Source organism: Serinus canaria, chromosome 6 (genome assembly GCF_022539315.1).
Source record: "Serinus canaria isolate serCan28SL12 chromosome 6, serCan2020, whole genome shotgun sequence".
Taxonomy (NCBI): Eukaryota; Metazoa; Chordata; class Aves; order Passeriformes; family Fringillidae; genus Serinus; species Serinus canaria.
In genome coordinates, this window is record NC_066320.1 from 15,624,088 (window position 1) to 15,643,533 (window position 19,446).

Consider the following 19,446-nt stretch of genomic DNA (forward strand, 5'->3'; position numbering starts at 1 on the left):
GTGTCTATTTTGCACAGATCCCAAACAGATCTGGCCATTTGGCAGAGAGTTCAAGAAAAGATGAGAGCAGCAAAATCTGATCATAAAGAGACTTCATAAAAAGTTACCTAAATTCTCTGTTGCACTCTGGAGAGTTTGCACCCAGATTTGGTCTTGTCTGACAGCTCAGTATGCCTGTGAAATTCCTTTAAATCCTTAGTGAAATGGAGCCTCAGTTTACCAAAGCAAAGCATTTAAATAAACAAGAGAATAAATTAGAAAGAAGCTGAAGAGGAAATTAAGCTCTTGGTGGCTTATCTCCCCTCGTTTTTAATATCCTCACTGGCTGAGTGCTAAAGCCCTGTGCCCTAGAGCAATTTTCTTTGTTTTTTGAGCTGTGTAAATACAGCTGTGACCTAGATGCTGGGGAAGTTTGCCCCTCTTCACAGCACACCTCCAGGCTGATGTATCTCAAGAGCAGCACTCCTCAAACTACTGGGATGCCAGGTAGCACAGAAGTTGACTGGGACAAGAAATGCCCACGGGTTGCTGCACAGCCCTGCAGCAGCTGCTGCACTGTGTGCTTCAGAGCACCAGGACAGCCTCTAGCAGATGCAATCTTCTGCCCTCACCAAGCTTACACCAGGCTGACCTGTCCTCACTGTTGTAGAACAGAGACCTGTTCAGAAGTGAGGTCCAGATGATCTTCTGACCATACAGCTGACAGATGCATCTCAGTTCATCCCATCTGAGGATCTGCTCCAGGCTTTCTCTGTGGTTTTCTCATTTGTCTGTCCAAGACACAAAATGGTACTTAGAAACCAATCTCTGCTATGGCCTGTTGTCTTCTGGGGGACTAAGATATCCCTGGAAATAATTCACTGTTGCCTGAAAGAAAGCAGGCCAGCACATTGTACTCCCACCCTGCTTGTCAAGAACATGGCAAACCAAATAGCTCCATCAAATCAATTCCTGCATTAAATTAATGTTGATAGAAATGCAAAAGTGCTTACAGTGGCTTATAATTAATAATGCTCAGTGAGAGCATTAATTATAATTAATAATGCTCAGTGAGAGCATTATTTAGTTATAGGCGACACCATCTTCCTCAGTTCTATTGATGGGATTGGGAACTTTCAAGTAACAGAAGAACAGTTGAGTTTCCCCAGCTCAGCTGTCTGTGGCAGTGCCAACTGTGCTTACTGGCTCACCACAGCCAAACAAGGATTCAGTCTCTGGATGAAGTTGTCCCTTGATGTACTCCTGACCATCCCTCACTGCTGAGGACATTCCAAGAGAACAGGAAGGAAAATGCTGAAAAAGAGAGGCTGGAAATGACCAAATGTTTTGACCACTTGGATTCAGTTGGTGAATAGCTTTGGCTGAAAATATACATCAAATCATTTCAGTGCAGCATTTTTAGACAAAGCTTTCTGGTCTTTTGTTTTGAACTGTCATTATTTTGAAATTTGCCTACATTTTGAAAGATGAAAGAAAATGGAAGCTGTCAAACAACAAGAGAAAGAACTTTGAAGCCTAAATAAAAGCACTTCCTTTTAAGCTTGGAGTTTGAAGATACATAGCTTTTGATGCTTTTGCTTTACAAACACTTCCTTATGCTCCATAAAGTTTACATTTAAAGTCAGCCCAGCCCATACTCCTAGAAGAAAAAGGATGGGAGCACTGTCAGCAATAAGTGAAAAAAAATCATTATTCATGCAGTGCTACTTATCCTGAACCAAAGCAGTTAAAATGTTTTTCTACAGAGTGGTACAGTTCACGGGAAGGATAGAGCTACCTGTGATGGTCAGCCCCCTAGCCTGTGCGTGCTGCTCAGAGGAAACCAGAAGCTATCAGCAAGCACAGCCCCTCCTGGACAACAGGGTGGAGACATCAGAAATACACAGCATCTTTCCTGTTATTCACAAGCCTTTCGGTGCTGTCAACTACCAGTGACAAATGCTTCCCACTCAGCCCGTGGTGTCACTAATTGGTTGCTCTGGGCCCAGGATGGGAGGGTTGAAATTACGTTGTTCCATGTCGGGTGGCGTAGTGACCATGTTGCCTGTACCAGCCATGCTCACAGTGAGGGATGGATGGCAGGATGCAGCCTAGTATAACCCAAAACTATGCACAAGAAAAGTGAAGAGCATTGTGTGAAGTGGAGAAACCTAAGGCAATGCAAGATACATCAGTGAGCATTTTTCTGAACAAAGAAAAGCTTCCCCTGCAAACTGCATGTCATCTTCAGCTCCTGCTGCCAGGTCCAGCCCAGGACAGTTCTCCATTGAGCCCAATAGTAGAAAAGCACATAACAGGCATCCAAGTAATAGTGGCTGAAATGAGGCTGGACAAAGTGCTGACCAGATGATCAGACATGCAGATTTCGATTATGTGTCAGCTGGACAAGAGACTTGAAAGCAACTCTCATTCTTACAGCTCCCACTGATCTTCAAATCTTTGTAGTGATCAGATGCTGCAGTGAGAACAATATTCCCCAGAGACAAGAGGACAGGCTCCCACCTCTGTGAGCTGTGTAGCCACAGAGGAAAAGATGTAATTTATGCCAGTCAAAATATTGACTAGAGGGCTCTAGATAAGCCAAAGTTCCCAGTGCAGATGCTGATCCTGTATTTTTAAGCTTCCTAAGAAATCTGTGGGCCTGCACAACTGTCATGATTTATTGCCAAGGACACACATACTGAAAACCTGTGCCCAAAACTTAGTGAGGTGAGCACTGACAAGGGCACAGATCCCTCTTTGGTTGCACCGCTGTACAGTCAGTGTAGAGCATCTTAACTCCTCAGGGTCAAAAAACCTGTGAGTAACTCAGCATAAATAACTGGGAGCCTTTAACTCTGTTTCTTCCAGATAAGGGTCGGGCTCAGTCTCATGCCTAAAAGCAAAATCTGGCACGTATTTATATATTACATTCTTGCTTTTCTAGAGAAGCTTTAACCATGTGATTCATGAATTGTGTCTTTATGATCCCCCACATCTTCATCTCAAGTCCATCTTACACAAAAGTAGGCAAGATATTTTTCCTTCTTCATAGGCTTCATCATCTCAAAAATGGGCACACAGCTTTTGTTCCAACACTATTTGACAATTACCATGTGGAAAGTAGGACAAATTTCAGGCATGAAGCTTCGGGGAGGACAGAGAATGGAAGAGACATCCTGGAAAAAGTTTGCAGTTTCTTTGTGGTTGTTGACTCTTCACTACTTGCATAAAACTGTCTCAGATGCTGAGAAGAAAAGATTTAGACCAGAATATGACAGACCAGAGTATGACAGACCAGAGTCTGTGCTGCACTTGGCATCATCAAAATATAGCTAGGGATCTTTAGATATTTCCAGTCTATGAAAAAACCAAGTCTTTGAAGGGTTCCTAGAGAGACTCTCTGTGCAATTGTTTTGGGGACAACCAGCTAAATTACACAAATATTCTGTATAGACCACTTGCCATATCTGAGCAATCCTAATGCTAACCAGCCCTGTGGCAGGGTAAAGAATACCCCTAAAGTTTTCACCATTGCATTCTGACCACACAGGAGGCTGGCCCTGCAGAAATGTGCAAGCACTGGAGGCTCTGCCTGATTTGTGCTTTCTGAGATCACTTCAGTAAAATGCAGAATTATTTGTCATTAAGTAGCCCAAACTGCCCTAAGCAGCCTCTGAAGTCTGGCTGTGAAACAGGAATCTTCAGCATATTAAGTCCAACCTTCTGTCTGGTTTAGGTCCTTTACACAGGTAGTTCTACCTTGCCCCAAGACCTGGAGCAACTACTCTGCACCTCTTCCCTCTGATTTTATGGGCACCTGAAAGTATTTACTTTCAGGAGTTAGAAATTCTCTCTAACTTTTGCTAAAAGCCAGGTTTTTTCCATGCTCGTTCCAAACACACCTTTGCTTTCCAGAGCCTTCAGCTCTAAACACAGAGCATGGAAAAGCAGGACCTTTTGCTCTCCTCCCCCTGCCCATTTTGCCCTACAAACCCAGCAGCCACAGATATGAAGCAGGACTGTACAATATTAAGCACAGGACAAATATGGAGCAAAAAGAGGGCCTCTAAGTGAAAGAGGTCACCATCGAATGCTTAATTCTTTTACTCCAATCTAAGTTAGAGCCAAATGTTTTACTTCATCCAAGACCTCATATGTCCCTTGTAGCCTCCCCTTGTGTTTCCACAGCTATAATGCATTGGATTTGGCTCAGTGTCTCCTTAGGGCAGTACAGACCTGCCAGCAGTCATGCAGCAGCATACTGGAAGGAAGAGGAGTTGCTAGATGTGCAAAAAGAGGGTACAGTGTAGCAGAAAGCCTATATTTTTAGGGTAATAAGGAACTTCTGACTGTCTATTGGAACAGTGTATTAAAGTGACTGTTCATTTTGGGACAGCTCAAAATGGCTGAATTTTCAGAAGTTGATACCCATGTACTTACTGAAAATTATGCTTCTCAAGCTGGGCACCCCCAAATCCCTAACTGCTTTTAGATATGCTGATTATAGTGCTTTTGATTCAAGCTTTTCCCACCAGATACCACATAGGCTATGTTCTCCCTTTGGGTTCTGGGGCTGTGCCCCTTCCTATTGCACAGCCACAGTAAATACTCAGTTTTATGGCTGAGTAACTTTTGTCTTGCCACCACTTCTTGCAGGCTCTGCTTGAGAGGAAAATAAAAGTCATGAAATGAATGACTGCTTGACTTGGAGTCAACAACCTCTGTCCCAACTTCAGACACAAAAGCATCTGGATTTAATAATACCTGTTTATAAATAAGGTTGTATCATCATTTGTTTAAAAAGAAGTAAATCCTAATGTTGATTATTTTTGAACACACCATGAGCTTTCTGACATAATGAAAAGACAGGAAGAGTCCCAGGGCTGGCATTTCCCCAAAAATGTAGATTGTTGTGGGAAAGGAGACAGAGTAAGCTTCCTGCTTTTGTAGAGGGAACTTATTTTTTGAAGTAAGATAAACTTAGAGCACTGCTTTTGTAAAGATCGAGGCTTATTTTACTCACTGATATCACACGCACATCAGCAGGCAGCGCCAAGGTGGAAGTGAGTCCCTGCATGTGTTTGTTAGCAGCACGTTCAACACAGTCTGAGCATGGCACAGGGGAGGACACTCGCTGTGCTTGGGGAGGTCTTGGCACCAGAAATGGTGAGGTGCAGAGCAGGAGGCTGGGAAGCATCATAGCTTTTCTTCTGCCATAGGATTACTCTCTGTCTCCAGTGTTGCCCTTGGATGAGCAGCAGTGAGACCCTGTCAGGTCCTGGGTGAAGAGAAATCGGTGGTAGAGATTATCCTTCCACAGCCAGACAGCAAAGTTGCTCCTGCAAGCTTCTTCAGGCATCTCTTCAAGACTGAGAAAGTAGCAGCAGGGATCTACTAAAAACTAGTAGAAAGATGTTTCACTTTGGCAGCTTTGTTCAAGTGCTTGTCTCTCACAGACACAGCAGAGATGAGGGCCAGAATACAGCAGATGAAGTGTACCCCGAGCTGGTCACAACTCAGCAAATCAATGCAGCCTGCAGATACATGCCTTTGGGTAGGAGCTAAGCCCAGCTTCAGTACACATAAGTGTGACTTGCACTGACTGTGGGCTAATGAGCCATACTAGCTCCATCCATCCATTGCATACAGTTAAACCATATTTGTTTCTAAGGCTTCTGATGCCAGTAAAAACCAAAAATTAGCCTGGGAGGTGGAACTAGAAACAGGCTGTCATGAGGTTTTCCTCTGCATCAGCCTGTGATCAGTCAGAAGAGTCCCTCTGACAGTGCAAATTGCTGAGTAATCCAGAAAAGAGCTTCAGCAAGTAATGCTATAGCTCAACTCTGTGGTAAGACCAAAGCACCTTGCAAGAGGAAGCCTAACTTTATAAGAGGACATGACTGTAAAGCATGTGCAGGACTCTCAGCTCCTAGTAAGAATTACTCTCTTGTTACTTCATGGTCCAAGCTGCATTGTCATTGCAGGTGAACCAAAGTAACAGCAAAGCCTTGGGATCTGGACTGGGATACCTAGAACACATCTGCCAACTGATTGAGAAGATTGGGCAGCTTCAGGAGCACAACCTGCGTCTCCAAAAACAAGTGTGCAGCTTGCAGAAAGAGCATAAGATGAGTCAGATAAAAGAGGTAAGCAGACACCACAGTATCTCCCATTGAGTAATACATCTTAAATAATAAACTCAAGGCCCAAACAGAAAGTTCTGTGTGCGGGAAGAAGCCAATTTACCACATCCAACACCTACCTGGGTTGGGTACTCTGGTCTTCAGGGTGGCCTCACCCACCACAATGGGTTTAGTTTCCTAAGGCTGGGCTTCAGTTTCTGGTCTTATTCAGTTTTGTTTCCCAAATGTGCTTGCTTCTTTTGAGTTAAAAAGCACACTTCTCACCTCATGCAATGGCCTGCTCTAAGTCAGTAACTTTTTCTTCTCTGAGCTGTAAACTTCCCAAGAACATATCTCCTCTCCTCAATGCTATCAAAACAAGATCCACGGAGCTCCTTGGCAATTGTTTATTGATTTATAACATCTGACATTTCTTCTGTTTTCAAACTGTCAAAATCCCAGAATTTTTCACAATTTTTGTGTCAAAACAGACATAAGGGGAAAGAGAAGCAGCAATACCATGACCCAGCTCCATGCTTTTTTTCACTTCCTGTGCTCCTGAGCTGCCAGATGAAGAATCTCTGACATGAAACCATTTCAGTGTTCCCATTTGTTATTTTTATCAGCCAGAGCTAGCTGGAAAATCTGACTGAAATTTGCAAATAATTTCAGGGTCTTCCTAGCATTTCCATCAGCATCTTTTAGCCTATACATATTTTATTAAGCTCTTCCCCACCTCTTCTTCAGTCATCACACCAGATTTCCATCTTTTTTCCTCCCCTGCCTTTTTGTTTATTTTAACACTCCCCAAAGGAACAGAAAGGGTTTATCACACTCAGCTATTTCTTCCCAGCTCCCAGTGGTGAGTCTTTTATTCTCCTGATAGCGTCATTGTTCCCCTGATGCCGATCTCCCACCTGCTGGGACTGGATCTGCAGTAGGTGACTGACTCCTCCTCCGAGTCAAAGCCAAGTTCTGAGTCAGGTTGCAGAGCAGAGTAGCTTGACATTTTCATGTACCCATCTCTCACACTCAGAGGAATGCAGCCTCCTACATAGAGCCTGGGAATTGTTAACACATTTCCTGAAGCTTTACAACTGTGAGTCATTGCTCAAAGTAACTCTTCCAAGCTGCAAAATCATCTGGTGCATGTGCCCCCTTCCCAGCTCCCACTGAAATGAAAGGCACTGTGCTTTCATTTAAATATTTGAAACTTTGATCTTTTTGGTACTTCTGAAGGTCTCTCAGTAGTGTCTTCTCAGATGCATTTGTCTCATACTGTTCAGTGGGGAACTGGATCCTCAGATGTAACATTCAGTGCTTGCAGCATGGTCTAATAAACTGGAGACTCCCAGGTGTCCTGTGGTGCCTGGATCTCCTATGTTTGAGCAGTTCTCCATCATTTTGTTCTTCAGTCATAGCCCCTCTGAACTGAAGAGGAACACTGGCCATGAAACATGAAGATTGCCATCCATAATTTGGAGGGTGTCCAAAGACTCCTTTACAAACCACATTCACTCTCCATGTAGACTATGAGCATGGAAAGGTTTCCATGTCCCAGACATGGCTAGGGAAGACACAATCCCCAAAACATGGCATTAACATGGTATTGAGAGCTGGTCATGAGGACTGTAGATAACCAATGCTTGCAGTGCTGATCTTGAGAGGTGCACAGACATCACCACAAATGATGGCTATGATCCTGGGACACAAAGGGAATGGAACACTGCTGCTCCACATCCTTTCTTTACAGGGAAATCTATAATACCATGGGCCAAAACCAGCATCTTTCATCAGATTTGCTAAGTGTCTCCCAAAGGTATTGATAATGCAATGTACCACACTGCTGTGACAACATATGCAGATGAGAAGTGATATTGAAACTGTCAGTTGCCTGGGGGTCTCCAGAGCTGCTAAACTGGTGTTGGCCTGTCCTGGTTCCAACACCAGTAAACAGTTTGGTTCCCTTTCTGCTTCAGCTGGATAAAGCTCTCCTTCCTTCCTACTCTACTAAATTCTTCTGCAACAGGGTTATGCAAGATAGAAAATCTCCCCTTCCTCACCCCACCAGCAACAGCAGAAGTACACTGACTGAAATACCACATACAGTCCATCTGGCCGGTAGCACACAAGAAAACTGTGGCATCCCATCAATAAAAATACAAGATATTGTTGTCTGTGCATGCTCCAAAATAAATAACATCTTTAAATATGAGTCATTGTTATAACTGATCTGTTTATTTACACTAATGCCTTAGCTGAGCAGCTCTCTGTTTAGAAACTCATATTCAATTCCTTCTGGGAAACAAACTGAAAAGATGCTGACTATCAGGCAATTTAAGTTAAATGCTAATGAAGCCATGAAAGCTCTGTGTTACTAACCACAGGCTGTTCAGCATTTTAGAGAATTAAATAATTTGTCTTGGTTCTGGTGGCCCTACGACAAGGGTGGACATCCCTGGGCTGGAATGTTTACAATTCCTCTGTAGTGTCGCACCACCCATTACCTTGGGTTGTTGCAGCCTGGGAGCCTGCATACTTTCTTTTGGTCTGGTACAGGAATACGTTCTGCAGCATTGCTCCTGTGGAGCTGCCAGTATCTTCATTAACTCATATCAAGACATGAAAACAAATTTTGCTGGGAGGAGCAGACCTCACAGCCTCTTGGTTCAGACTGGAAACCCTTCTGATCTTTCCATCATCCCAGAAATAGGAGCGAACACTGAGAAGCTGAGCAGCTGCAATGGTGAGTTCAAATACCTCTAAACATGCCCTCCTGTTTGCCACCACTTGGCAAAAAAGCTGACCAGCCACTTTCTTTTCCCAAAGAAAGACAGAGCAAGGTTTTAGTAGAACTAAACCCTAGCTGAAATCCAAGAGAAGCAATTTAAAATGCTCTGTCTATACCTAGGATTTTAACACTGGCTGCTTCATGTGTGTGAATCTGGGGTTTTTGCTTTGCAGCTGTGGCTGTAAAGATTAGGACGGGTGAATTATAAAATAGGTCTTTTGGAAAATTAGCATGCCTGAATGGGACCATTAATGGAGCCCCCCTCCCCCCAGACAAGGTGGGATTTGATCTAAGATGGAAAACCTTATGCCTGTTGTTAGTCTTCTACTCTCTCAAGTAGGCACAGAACACATTCCTGTAGGGTGACTTATTCTATAGACCAAGTAGAAATAAGCCCCAGCTGCAAAGCTTGGATCCAGAGACCAGCTTTTCCAGAAGGCTGAGAAACACTGGGCTCAGCCTACTGATGATAAAACCAGATGAAAAATCTGTTAGATGTGAACCAGCTCACTAAATGAGCCTGATCAGTTTATTTCAAACCTTGGATTTCAGCTTGTTTCTAATACCTGGTGAAACACAGAACAAATTCATTGCAGGATTGAGTCAGAGCCTTTGAGATCATCCTGTCTTTAAGTCCTTAGGGTTCTCATCCCATCTGAAGTCATAACTTGCTGCCAGCACTGCCCAGAGGCCATCCTAGCAGGGCACTGCTAAGAAATAAGTCCTTGCATTTCATTGCAGGAAGTGAGAGATATCTGGAATCAGGAAAGAGCCAGCCAATGATGGGGCTCAGGAAGTCATCAAACAATAGGAACAACAAGGAGAATGAGTTCAGAGAAGCTGGGAGTATGGCTGAGGGACAGGCTTTTCTGTCAAAGGACCCTGCAGTAAGTAAGGTGAGTGATAAGCTTGGAACCTGACTCTGAGTGGGACCCATGGGAGAAGCAGAGAGAAGTTCTGCTCAGACAGATCAAAGGGAGGTGCCAGGAGAACAAGCCAACCTCATCTGCTACCAAGTGGAACTGGGCCAGCGAGGGTTAGGGGGGGGTCTGTGTCTCTCTGCTCCCAACCTTAAATGAAGAAGGACTATGTTTTTATGCCAAGAAAGGCACAAATGGATCACTGGTGCAGAGGAGAGTACTGCAGACAGCAGCATGGGGTTTAGTCCTCACCAACTCCAAATTACTTGCTGTGTGGACTCAGTTGTAAGTATCTCCACTACTGATGCTACTGAGATTAAACCACTAGTTTAATCCACTAGCATCAGTGGATTCATTGCCACTAATAACAATTTGAGTGGATCAATCCTTAGCTGGCCACACTTATTACCAGACTGGCAGCATGTCAATGTAATTAGCTCCAATCCTCAAAGCATGTTCCAGGGAATGTGTTTCAGCAAATCTGTGTCACTGAAGTCCAAGGGAGTGAGGATGAATGCTTTCCTCTCCCTTTCTTTCCCATTGTTTGTGTCTGCCTCAGCACTTTCATGTTCCGGTGGGGTTCAGAAGTGCTGAAATGCCAGACCAGAGACTCTAATCAGAGTATTCCCAGCTCTGCAAACAGGAAAGAGGAAGGAGTAGGTCTCTCACGGGAAAGACCTCATGAAATTTCCACCCTTAAGCTGCAAATAGGTCACAAACACTTCAATGAACTTCAGAACCCAAATTAAGGCTGAGGCCTGAAAGGTGCTCCATGCTCTGCCTTGTGTCCTGCCAGCTTCCAGAGTATTTTAAGTATGTGGGAACTTCTGATGCCTTCACAGGACTGTAGAATCAAGATCCATGCTCTTTAACCTGAATCCTCATCATCTCTTGTTACATCACACGCTTAGTAATGGATTTTGTACCCTGAACATGAAAGGCCCTGTTTATTCCTACAGTGCAGGTACTGTAGGAATTCTGTATGGGGAATTCTGTACAGAATTCTGTATTGGAATTCTGTCTCTTACACTCTTGCCCCGGCTACTAGGTACTATACACATAAACTGGCAGTTTAAATACAAAAAAGAGATGAGAGGTTGAAGGAGAAAGAAGGGATTATCACACATGTGGGGGACTGAGTCTAAAAAGAAATAAAGGACTCGACCAAGGCTGTGAGTACATTCCAGTGCAGAGCTGAGAACAGAGCCTAGTCTGTTGCAAATGTTGTGAGATGGTCTCGCTGTCCTGTTACTTATCAATGTATTTCCCTTTTGTTTTTAGGCTCTGGACGTCAGCAAGAACATCTCGGTATGTACTGCCCTTGCAGAATATATTTAACTTGTGTCTACATTATCAGTGAATAAGCCTGTGTAGTGCACACCACTGTATGAACAAAAGAGTTTTACTCACCTCCGAAGTTTACTGTCATGGACGACAGGAACATCAGCTGCTCAGGCTTTCTGCCGTATCAGCAGTGCTTGCTTGTCCAAGACATCACCAGCCCAACGAGGGACTAACTGCTGAGGCCTCAAAACCCTTCCACAGCACACATTAATCCTAGCAGTAAACACAGAGGTTTGCTATTTCCTTGAGTAAACAGTCTTGCTTACAGGCAATTAACTCAATAGCACTGAATCAGGTGTTGCAGTTCTCAGCTGAGCCATGGCCTCATCTGAAGTTTTGAACTGAAAGCTTTGCAGATTCCCAAGAAGAATTATTGCAATAGGCATTGCTGGGGCTGGTAAGTGTGGCTGGGCAGCTGCCAGGCTGTGCTCTTAAGGTGGCCACAACACCTGTAGTAATGGCTCTGCTGGTGGCACAGCAGCACCAGCACACAGTGAGGAGGAATCTCGGGACAGGGCAGAACCATGTCAGGAACGTAACAATGATTTGAGAAATTCACTGAAATGGGGATAATTTCTCTCTGTTATGCTGGTTCTGGGACCTGATAATTTTTGTTCTGTTCCCTAGTTTTTCCAGTCATCACTTTAGGAAATTTAAAACAATACTGGAATAAAATAATTAATTTTTTTGATTCATAGCTCTGTTTAGTTCACGGGTCCAGATAAGCGTAGCCTAGAGAGACCAAAGATTAGAGATGGCCTCCTGAGGCTCCCTGACCTCTTGATAATCTCTATTAGCATTTCAAATGTAAGGCCAATAGCTGTGGCTTGCTGTGTGACAGGGAAACAAAGGCTTGATCTCTTCTAATTCTTGTTCCACAAAAGCTACCACCTTAAAAAAGGCTGATACCAATGCACCTGGCCTAATAGAAAGGATAAGAGAGTCAAACTGCTTTTTTGGGTTTCGTTGTAAAGGCCCCCTGCATGCATGTGAGTAGGTAGGAAACCAAACCAATCTTCTTCTTTAGCACAGCATATAAAAAGGGTAAAACGTGCCCTTAGGCAGCTACTCAGCATTCACCATTGAGGGCACCTCACTCTCTGAAATCCTAAATCAGAAAGAACAGCAGAGTCCTAGGTAGAGAAATGTTACCAAACAAAATATGAAAAAAGATGGTATTACTCAGAGTTCATCAATCCTGTCTCCTTGTCTTATACAGGTACAGGCTCGCCACTGGGCATCATTGCAGTGTAAAAAATGTTCTGTGGACCCCGATCCCTCTCTATCTGAAATAACAAAACTTCCCTCTTCCCACCACTCTGGAGTACCCCAAAGAATCATGTGTTGACCAGATGAAGTCTGCCAGCAACTTGCTTCTGGTCTTTTAAGTTGTGGTTTCTTTTTGCTCCCTAGGGTGAGAGCCATGCTTGGAGGAGAATGAGAGATCTTATGAGGAAGACAAGGCTGACAAATCAAAACAAGCTGGGGCTGAGCTCTGCTGCTCTGAAGAGGTCCTGTCCACAGTTGTATAGGTGAGAGGATGCTGTGGGAGATTTTCGCTTAGTGTTGGGAGGAGGTGGTAGAAGCTTTACCTCTGGTTATTGCTGCCTGGAGAAGACCGCTCCTTACCTTATTTCCATTGCATATGCTGGTCCTGGCTATCAGTAGTGTTTGCTTCCTTAGTGCCCACGTGCTCCAGGATCCTAACTGGATGTTGCCTGTGTGAGAATCAGGGGAACATTAGGGTCCCTAAAATAAGGCGCTTCTCCCCAGTAGGGCAAGGGGATGATGAGAATTAGCCAGAGCCGTTCTATAGCCTAGTTATTTGTCTTTCTTCTCCCTCCTAAGCATTGCAGTCAGCATTAATGTTCTCTTTTTTCTGCTTTCCCACCTTACATCCAGTGGGACAGATCATATTGTACCTGATGTGTATTGGGATGGGACAGTCAGGATCAGCTGGATGGTTTTGTCAGAGGAACAAGATATGAAGTTTGCTGAATGTGTGCTTATGGGTGGGACCGTTTGTTGCTGTAGATGAATATTTGGGTCAAGTATGAGGTCTTATTTCAATTAAGGGATCCATGCTTCTCCCTTGGGCAAGTTTGTCTACCAGGTTGATTGTAGCCTGGCCTCTGAACTAAACTGTGTTGTGCATGTCCATCTGACAGTTCTGCTTGCACAGATATTCCCTGTGCACTTGCCAAGTCCTCCCAGCTAGTCTGGTGAATTTGGAGTGTTTGTGTATGTAATCAGGTAACAGGAAGAGCCTGGGTATCTTAGTCACCAAAGCAGGAGCATTACATGGAGCTGTGCACCTCCCTGTATGTTTTTTCAGCTGAGATCTCAGTAACCTCCAGCGGAACAGTTCAAATGTGCTTAAGTCCTCCTCCAGTTTTAGAGGGGGTGGTGATGGGGAAACAGCAGTTGTTTAAGCACTCAGGAATGTCCTATTGTTCCCCTTAAGACAGCCTGTACCTACCTTACAAAATGCATAAGGGAACTGGGAATCTTATAATTACAGCTGGGAAAAAAAATCCTCTGTAATACATGGAGTGATTTTTCCAGCTGGGAAAAGGTTGGTTGGGGCCCAAGCATATGTAACAGGAGAGCTTCCTCCTATTGTTTGGGAAACTGAAAGAAACACAAAGCAGAGAGAGATCAAACAGTTCCATCTAAAATAGATGGTGAACCAGCTGGGGAAAAAATACAAACTCCTGTGAACCTTCCCTCTAAACCTGAACAGAACCAGCACTTTTATTTGGGTTTCAGAAAAGTTCTGTCTCTGTAACTTTCTGCTTGCCCCATCTCCACAGCACAGAGGACAGCGCCAGCAGTCCCTGCATAAGAATTGAAGGCTAGGTCCTCAGCTGCCTAAATTAAGGTATTTCCAATGAAAGATCAGCCCAATAGCTCCTAGGAGAAATTCTAGCTCCCTAGAAATTAGTCTCCTAGAATAGACAACTACTGATATCATGGAAATGCTGTACAATGAGATGCCAAATGGACAGCTTTTTGCCTGGCTGTATCCAGGCATTTTCAGAGCTCTTGTACACTAATTTTTGCAGGTTGTTTTCAGTAGCTGATGAATGGCCTTTTCTTCTACATCCATCTCCCATATGTCTACATGAAACCATTGTCTCTACGCATGCCCCTTATCTCCCTCCATTTCCTTTTCTCCTTCATTCTAGCTCTTATCCTCCAGCCCTATCTGTATTTGGTCTTGCTCTTTCTACCCCAAACGCAGCAACAGCAGTGTACAAACCCTGTCCTTTTCGCTGGTGTGTGGAAAAGCTGGGCACCTTGTTCATGTGGCAGTTTGGATATGCAGTCACCCTCAGGCTCCTATGAAGTAAAAAGTTAGGCTCAGTAGATCAATGACAGACCAGCAAATGCTACTGGACAGTAGGAGGGACCCTTCCTGCAGCAGTACCAGAATGGTAAAGCAATTAAGTCTCACTCATCTGCAAATCTTGGCAAAGCAAACCACAAAGCCCTGATACGTTCAGCATTTAAAGCCACTGTTATAATTTATGAGACATGTTTGTCCTGGCTCCCGGTCCTGTTTGTACATGCAGACATATGGAGTTGGCTGGCTTTTGCTTACCCAGGCTTTTTTGGGCTCCAGGTCTTGCACTGGAACAGGCTGGAGCCTGGTGCCCTGTATTAACACACAGTTCTGAAGGAGTCAGAGATTTGTTGCTTTTGACACCCAGTCCCACTTGAGTCATTTAGGCAATTAGAGAAAGTGTCTTTGTTTTTGTAACTAGGTCAAAACAAATCCCCTTTCATGCTCCTACTCTGTGTATGATGAATGATCTGCTCCAGGGTGGTTGTTTTGTTTTTCTTTTCTGTCCCCCTTTTTTTTTTTAACATCCACAAAAGAATTCTCATAGCAAAGAGAACTTGGTTCTTTCAGCAGGAGAGAAGGGAGGCCTGCCAAGGTAAACATACTGGCACAAGACTCAGTGGTTTGTCATACATTGTTTTAAACAGGTTCAGGTTTTCATTTCATTTTCTTTTTCTTGCTAATACATTTGCTCCTGCAAAGCAACATCTATTCTGTGCAAAGGACCAGAACAGACTGATGACTGACTTCATTATGGTGTTGTGAACTTAAGCAGCACATGGTCCTCCACTTTCCAGGGCAGGATGTAATGTAGGCAATCCCCTCCTGACTTTCCAGTGCAGATATACCCACCTGGATATCTATGGGAGCTTTAATGCAGAAGCATAGGCATGAGCTAACCTCTAATACAGTATTTTTCATGGTAAAGATTATAGTTTCAGTTTGAAGCATCCAAAAGCTTGCTGCTGTTTGATGACTACATTGTGGTTAGTGTGAAGTAAGCTAGCAAGGACAGGTGCAGTTCTGTCCATCTTCAACATTGTGTAGTAAAGGTTGAAAAGAGCACAAGTACCTCAGACTCAGATCTGAATGACGCTCTTCACATGGAAGATTATTTCTAAGGTATTCTCAGCCCTGTGCTCAGGGTTGAGAAACCACCAAAGAATTAAAGAACATCAAAGCAGAAGATTGACTGGTCCATTGTAAAAGAGCTAAGAGCAGAACAGAACATAAACATTTACAACATTTAGAAAAAACTCCAATATAGTAGTTCACAAAATAAAGAGTCTGCACCACGTTAATCAGGACTTTGAGTTGAAAAATTTTTCAAATTGAAGATTTGAAGTAAATATCTATTAGCTATTTATTTTCTGTAAATAACTTTCAAATATTGTTTTAAAAAAACCCAAAAAACAAATGACAGCTTTTTTTTTCCTTAAACCTATTTTAAAGATGTGTCTAGAAAGTGTTTCAAAAGGTTTGTCTGTCATAAGTCCTGGAGGCCTGAGCTAAGTCATTTCAACCAAACAGGATCTATTATACTTGTGTCAATCATATGTAATAAATAGCATACAAAAAATTAGCTGGAGACAGTTCACAGGAGCTAGCTTAGTATTGCTCTTCAAAATACTTCATTTCCTTACTATTTTTGGCCAGAAATTGTAACTTCTGTGTGATGTTCAGCCACAAGTCTATCCCCTGTCTTCCAGCTAGGCAGAAAATACTGGTTGCTCTGAACAAAATTATGTTTGTGTCCATCCATTACAATGTGGCTCCCTGCTAAATGCTGCATCTTGTGGCTCTTTTTTTGGATGCTGCCACAAATATTAGGACAGCATTTCTTACTGAATTTCACACTGGAGAGAGGGAAAGCTGCATTGGGTATAGCTTAGATACATATGCATAGCATATTAATGTTAAGAACACAGCCATGCAATTCTGGCCACTGTCAACTTGACTTGTATTTTTCCATTTGTTAAGGCCAGATATTATGTCTTCAGAGCTGAGGAAAACTGAGAGGAACTCCATGATTGTTCTGGGACAAAATACAAAGAACGAAAATTTATGGCCTTTCTGATAACCTGAGTCAAATGGACCAAGGCAAAGCAGGTAAAGCAGCATGTGTTTCTTTGTGGGCTGGGGTTTTTCACCTCTTCTCGGCACAAAAACAAGGCAGTTCTGTTCCTTCTTCCAGACACACTCCAGCTTGCAAAGACAGAAGTAGGTCCAATTTTTGAAGTTCAAATGATGTGGATTGATGTCTACTGTGAACTAATCCATACATCTTCATTTTAATAGTCCCCCAGCTTTTGGCTTGTTGTATTTTTTTTTAACCCACAATTTAAAGGCAAATATACAGTCATACAGGCTGCATTACATAGCCTTTTTACAAAACAAAAGGCACTAAATTAATTTATCTGCAGTCAGTCAAAAGACTTCCCAATAAAAAGCCAACGAGATGTCTTGGGAAAGAGACAATCTGTCCCTAGTAAAGACTAAAAGAAAACCAGCCTCAGCTTCATCTTCCACCTTCCCAATTCAGCCCACAGGCTAAATACAGAGAAACTCTCTCTAATCTCACATTCACTGCATGTTTCTGTTTCAGAGAGTCAAGGCAAGAACACCTAAGGACACAAAATCAAGAATCCCAGGGTTACTCTGTGCAATCTACATCCTACAATTGTCAACAGAGCAACTCAGAATTGAGTGTTGGAAGGGAAAGTGGGAAGGGGGATGTTGAGAAGGGTCTGTGGGCAGATACATGCTCAACTACATATGGCTTCGCTCCTGTATCTGAAGTGTACTTTAAAAAGTCAAGCCACAGATGAAAACTGCTGTTAGCAGCTTGGCAACACAAGCAACAGGGACTTTTAAGATTTGGAAATTCTTCCTCTTCTCTGGGTTGGGAACAGAATTACCTGAAACACTGAAGCTTTAAAACTATCATTACTTTTTGGGGACTTCTCCAGCTCTAAATAAACATTAGCTTCATCTAGAGGAGTGACAGAGACTCATTGTCCAGGGCAGAGGTGGCTGTTGAAAGGACAGCCTCCTCCCTCTGGGGAACTTGAGTTGCAGTCTCTGTCCCCAGCACAGTTCCTCCTTTCAGAGCAGCCTATAGCCAGCTGTGCCATTTCATTGGAATCCAACAGGAAAACAAAGTACGTAAAGCTAAGGTCATTCCTGAATCCACTACTAGCTTCCTGTCCTGTGGGCCTGCTCCTTCTGCCAGAGGTCCCTGGACTCTGGTGCTACCCTGCACAGAAGTTGGCATTGCACACACTCATTGTAAAGACCAGAGTAAGCAGCACTGCAGGAATTAGCCTTTCAAGAGACTGGAGGAGCATCCAAGGCAACCTCTGCCCCAGCCATTGTGTAATCAATCATTTTCTCTTTTTTTTTAATGGGGAACAGGACACCAGGTTTGAATTCCTACTTTTAAGTTCCATTGAAGTGCTCTGTCTGTGCAGGTGGAGCCTGAGGCTGTAGGGGGAGCCCTCATGCTGTTGTATGGGTCTCTCTACTGGGAAAAGTTCAGGTGAGCAAGACTACAAGGGAAAGAAATTCAAATACATCCTTTATAAATTGGTGCTCTTTTGGGATACACTAACAACTGTGAAACACTACGACTGTGTGTGGTGGCTGCCTTATTGCCACATGTCCACTGCTTCCTGACTTAACGAACAAGCAGTGCATGCTTCTGGATGTCCCACAGTTGCAGAGGTCTCTGCACACTTAACTCCTATAAGTACTAGCAAAATAATTAATACACATGGGGTAAAGATTTAAATAAACTAACATGGCCTCTTGATAAAGGATTGTTCTACCCCATAAATTATAACATAATTACAAGTCAAGCATTTGCTGATTAAAAATCCCTCCCCAACCCCAACTTGCCTGAGAAGCAAGATTTGACAAGCTAGCAGGAATGATCAGCTTCAGCAGGCTTAGTCTTTCCACAACAGATGCTTCTCCCTTGCTCATCCATATCAGCTGGAACCATTGAAGTCCTCCAAACCAGAACAGGATCTTTTCTGGAATTCAGAGCAGCTCAGCCATGCCATTCCAGGGCCAGTATAATTTGCAGGGATGAGTGAGGGCAGGATTCAAGTACTCAGAAGGATTGCTATTGTTGTTACTTAGCATCTCAATAACACCCCACAAATACAATGACCAAAACTCACAACCCAACCCCAAATCTCTATTAAAAAGAAAAAAAAAGGCTGTGCTGACTTAAGGTTTGCACCCCAAAGTAGGTGCTGTGTTTAATGTTTCAGCTGTAGCTGCTGCTGTAGGACTTGGTTATTCACTGTATATCTTGCTAGTGTCATCCAAAGCTAGAAAGATTTATGACTTGATTATTCTGTGAATATTCTGTATATATCTCCATAAATACAGGGGACAAAAATCCTGCATTAACTTACATCCTCCATTAGCCCTCCAGCTTTTTTACAGTGACTGTACAGAATGTAAACTGAAATTTAAAGTGTAAACTGAATTTAAAATGTCTTAAGACATTGGGTCATGAACTGGTATTTTCTACAACCCTCTCTATTCATGGTATAAGTTTGTTGGGTGTTCTGTGGTTTGTTTTTTTTTTAACTAAGATAAATGAGCATTCTTCTTTATTATAGCATTATGTTAAATATGTTCATGTATTTTTCAGAAATAAATGTATTTATAATGTGTAACATACTGTATAGTTCTCCACTCCAAGATCCATTGTAATCCAAGCATAATAAATTCAATAAAAGTATCACTATTATGGTAATTATTTTCAGATATTTTATTAATGAATACCTGCTTGTAGTATAGCAACTACACACCTTTAGGGTATCAGGTGAGCATAGCAAGTCAAAAAAGGAATTATTACCTCCAATCATTTAAAGGTCTTCTTTAGCTTTGGCAAAGAAGGAAGTTTGCTCTATGGAAGAAGGTGCT

The 19,446-nt window shown here is 43.0% G+C and overlaps 1 protein-coding gene across 1 annotated transcript in view; it reads left to right on the forward strand.

Moving 5' to 3' along the window:
- LOC108961631 (uncharacterized) overlaps nt 1-19,276 on the forward strand; it is a 31,249-nt gene extending 11,973 nt beyond the window's left edge. The window contains exons 3-9 of the mRNA XM_030241418.2: nt 5,967-6,128; nt 8,664-8,850; nt 9,637-9,791; nt 11,097-11,123; nt 12,573-12,691; nt 16,486-16,614; nt 17,111-19,276. Coding sequence (XP_030097278.2) covers nt 5,967-6,128; nt 8,664-8,850; nt 9,637-9,791; nt 11,097-11,123; nt 12,573-12,691; nt 16,486-16,582 — 747 coding nt within the window. The 3' untranslated portion in view covers nt 16,583-16,614; nt 17,111-19,276. The remainder of the gene's footprint in view (nt 1-5,966; nt 6,129-8,663; nt 8,851-9,636; nt 9,792-11,096; nt 11,124-12,572; nt 12,692-16,485; nt 16,615-17,110) is intronic.
- Nucleotides 19,277-19,446: the final 170 nt, after the last annotated feature.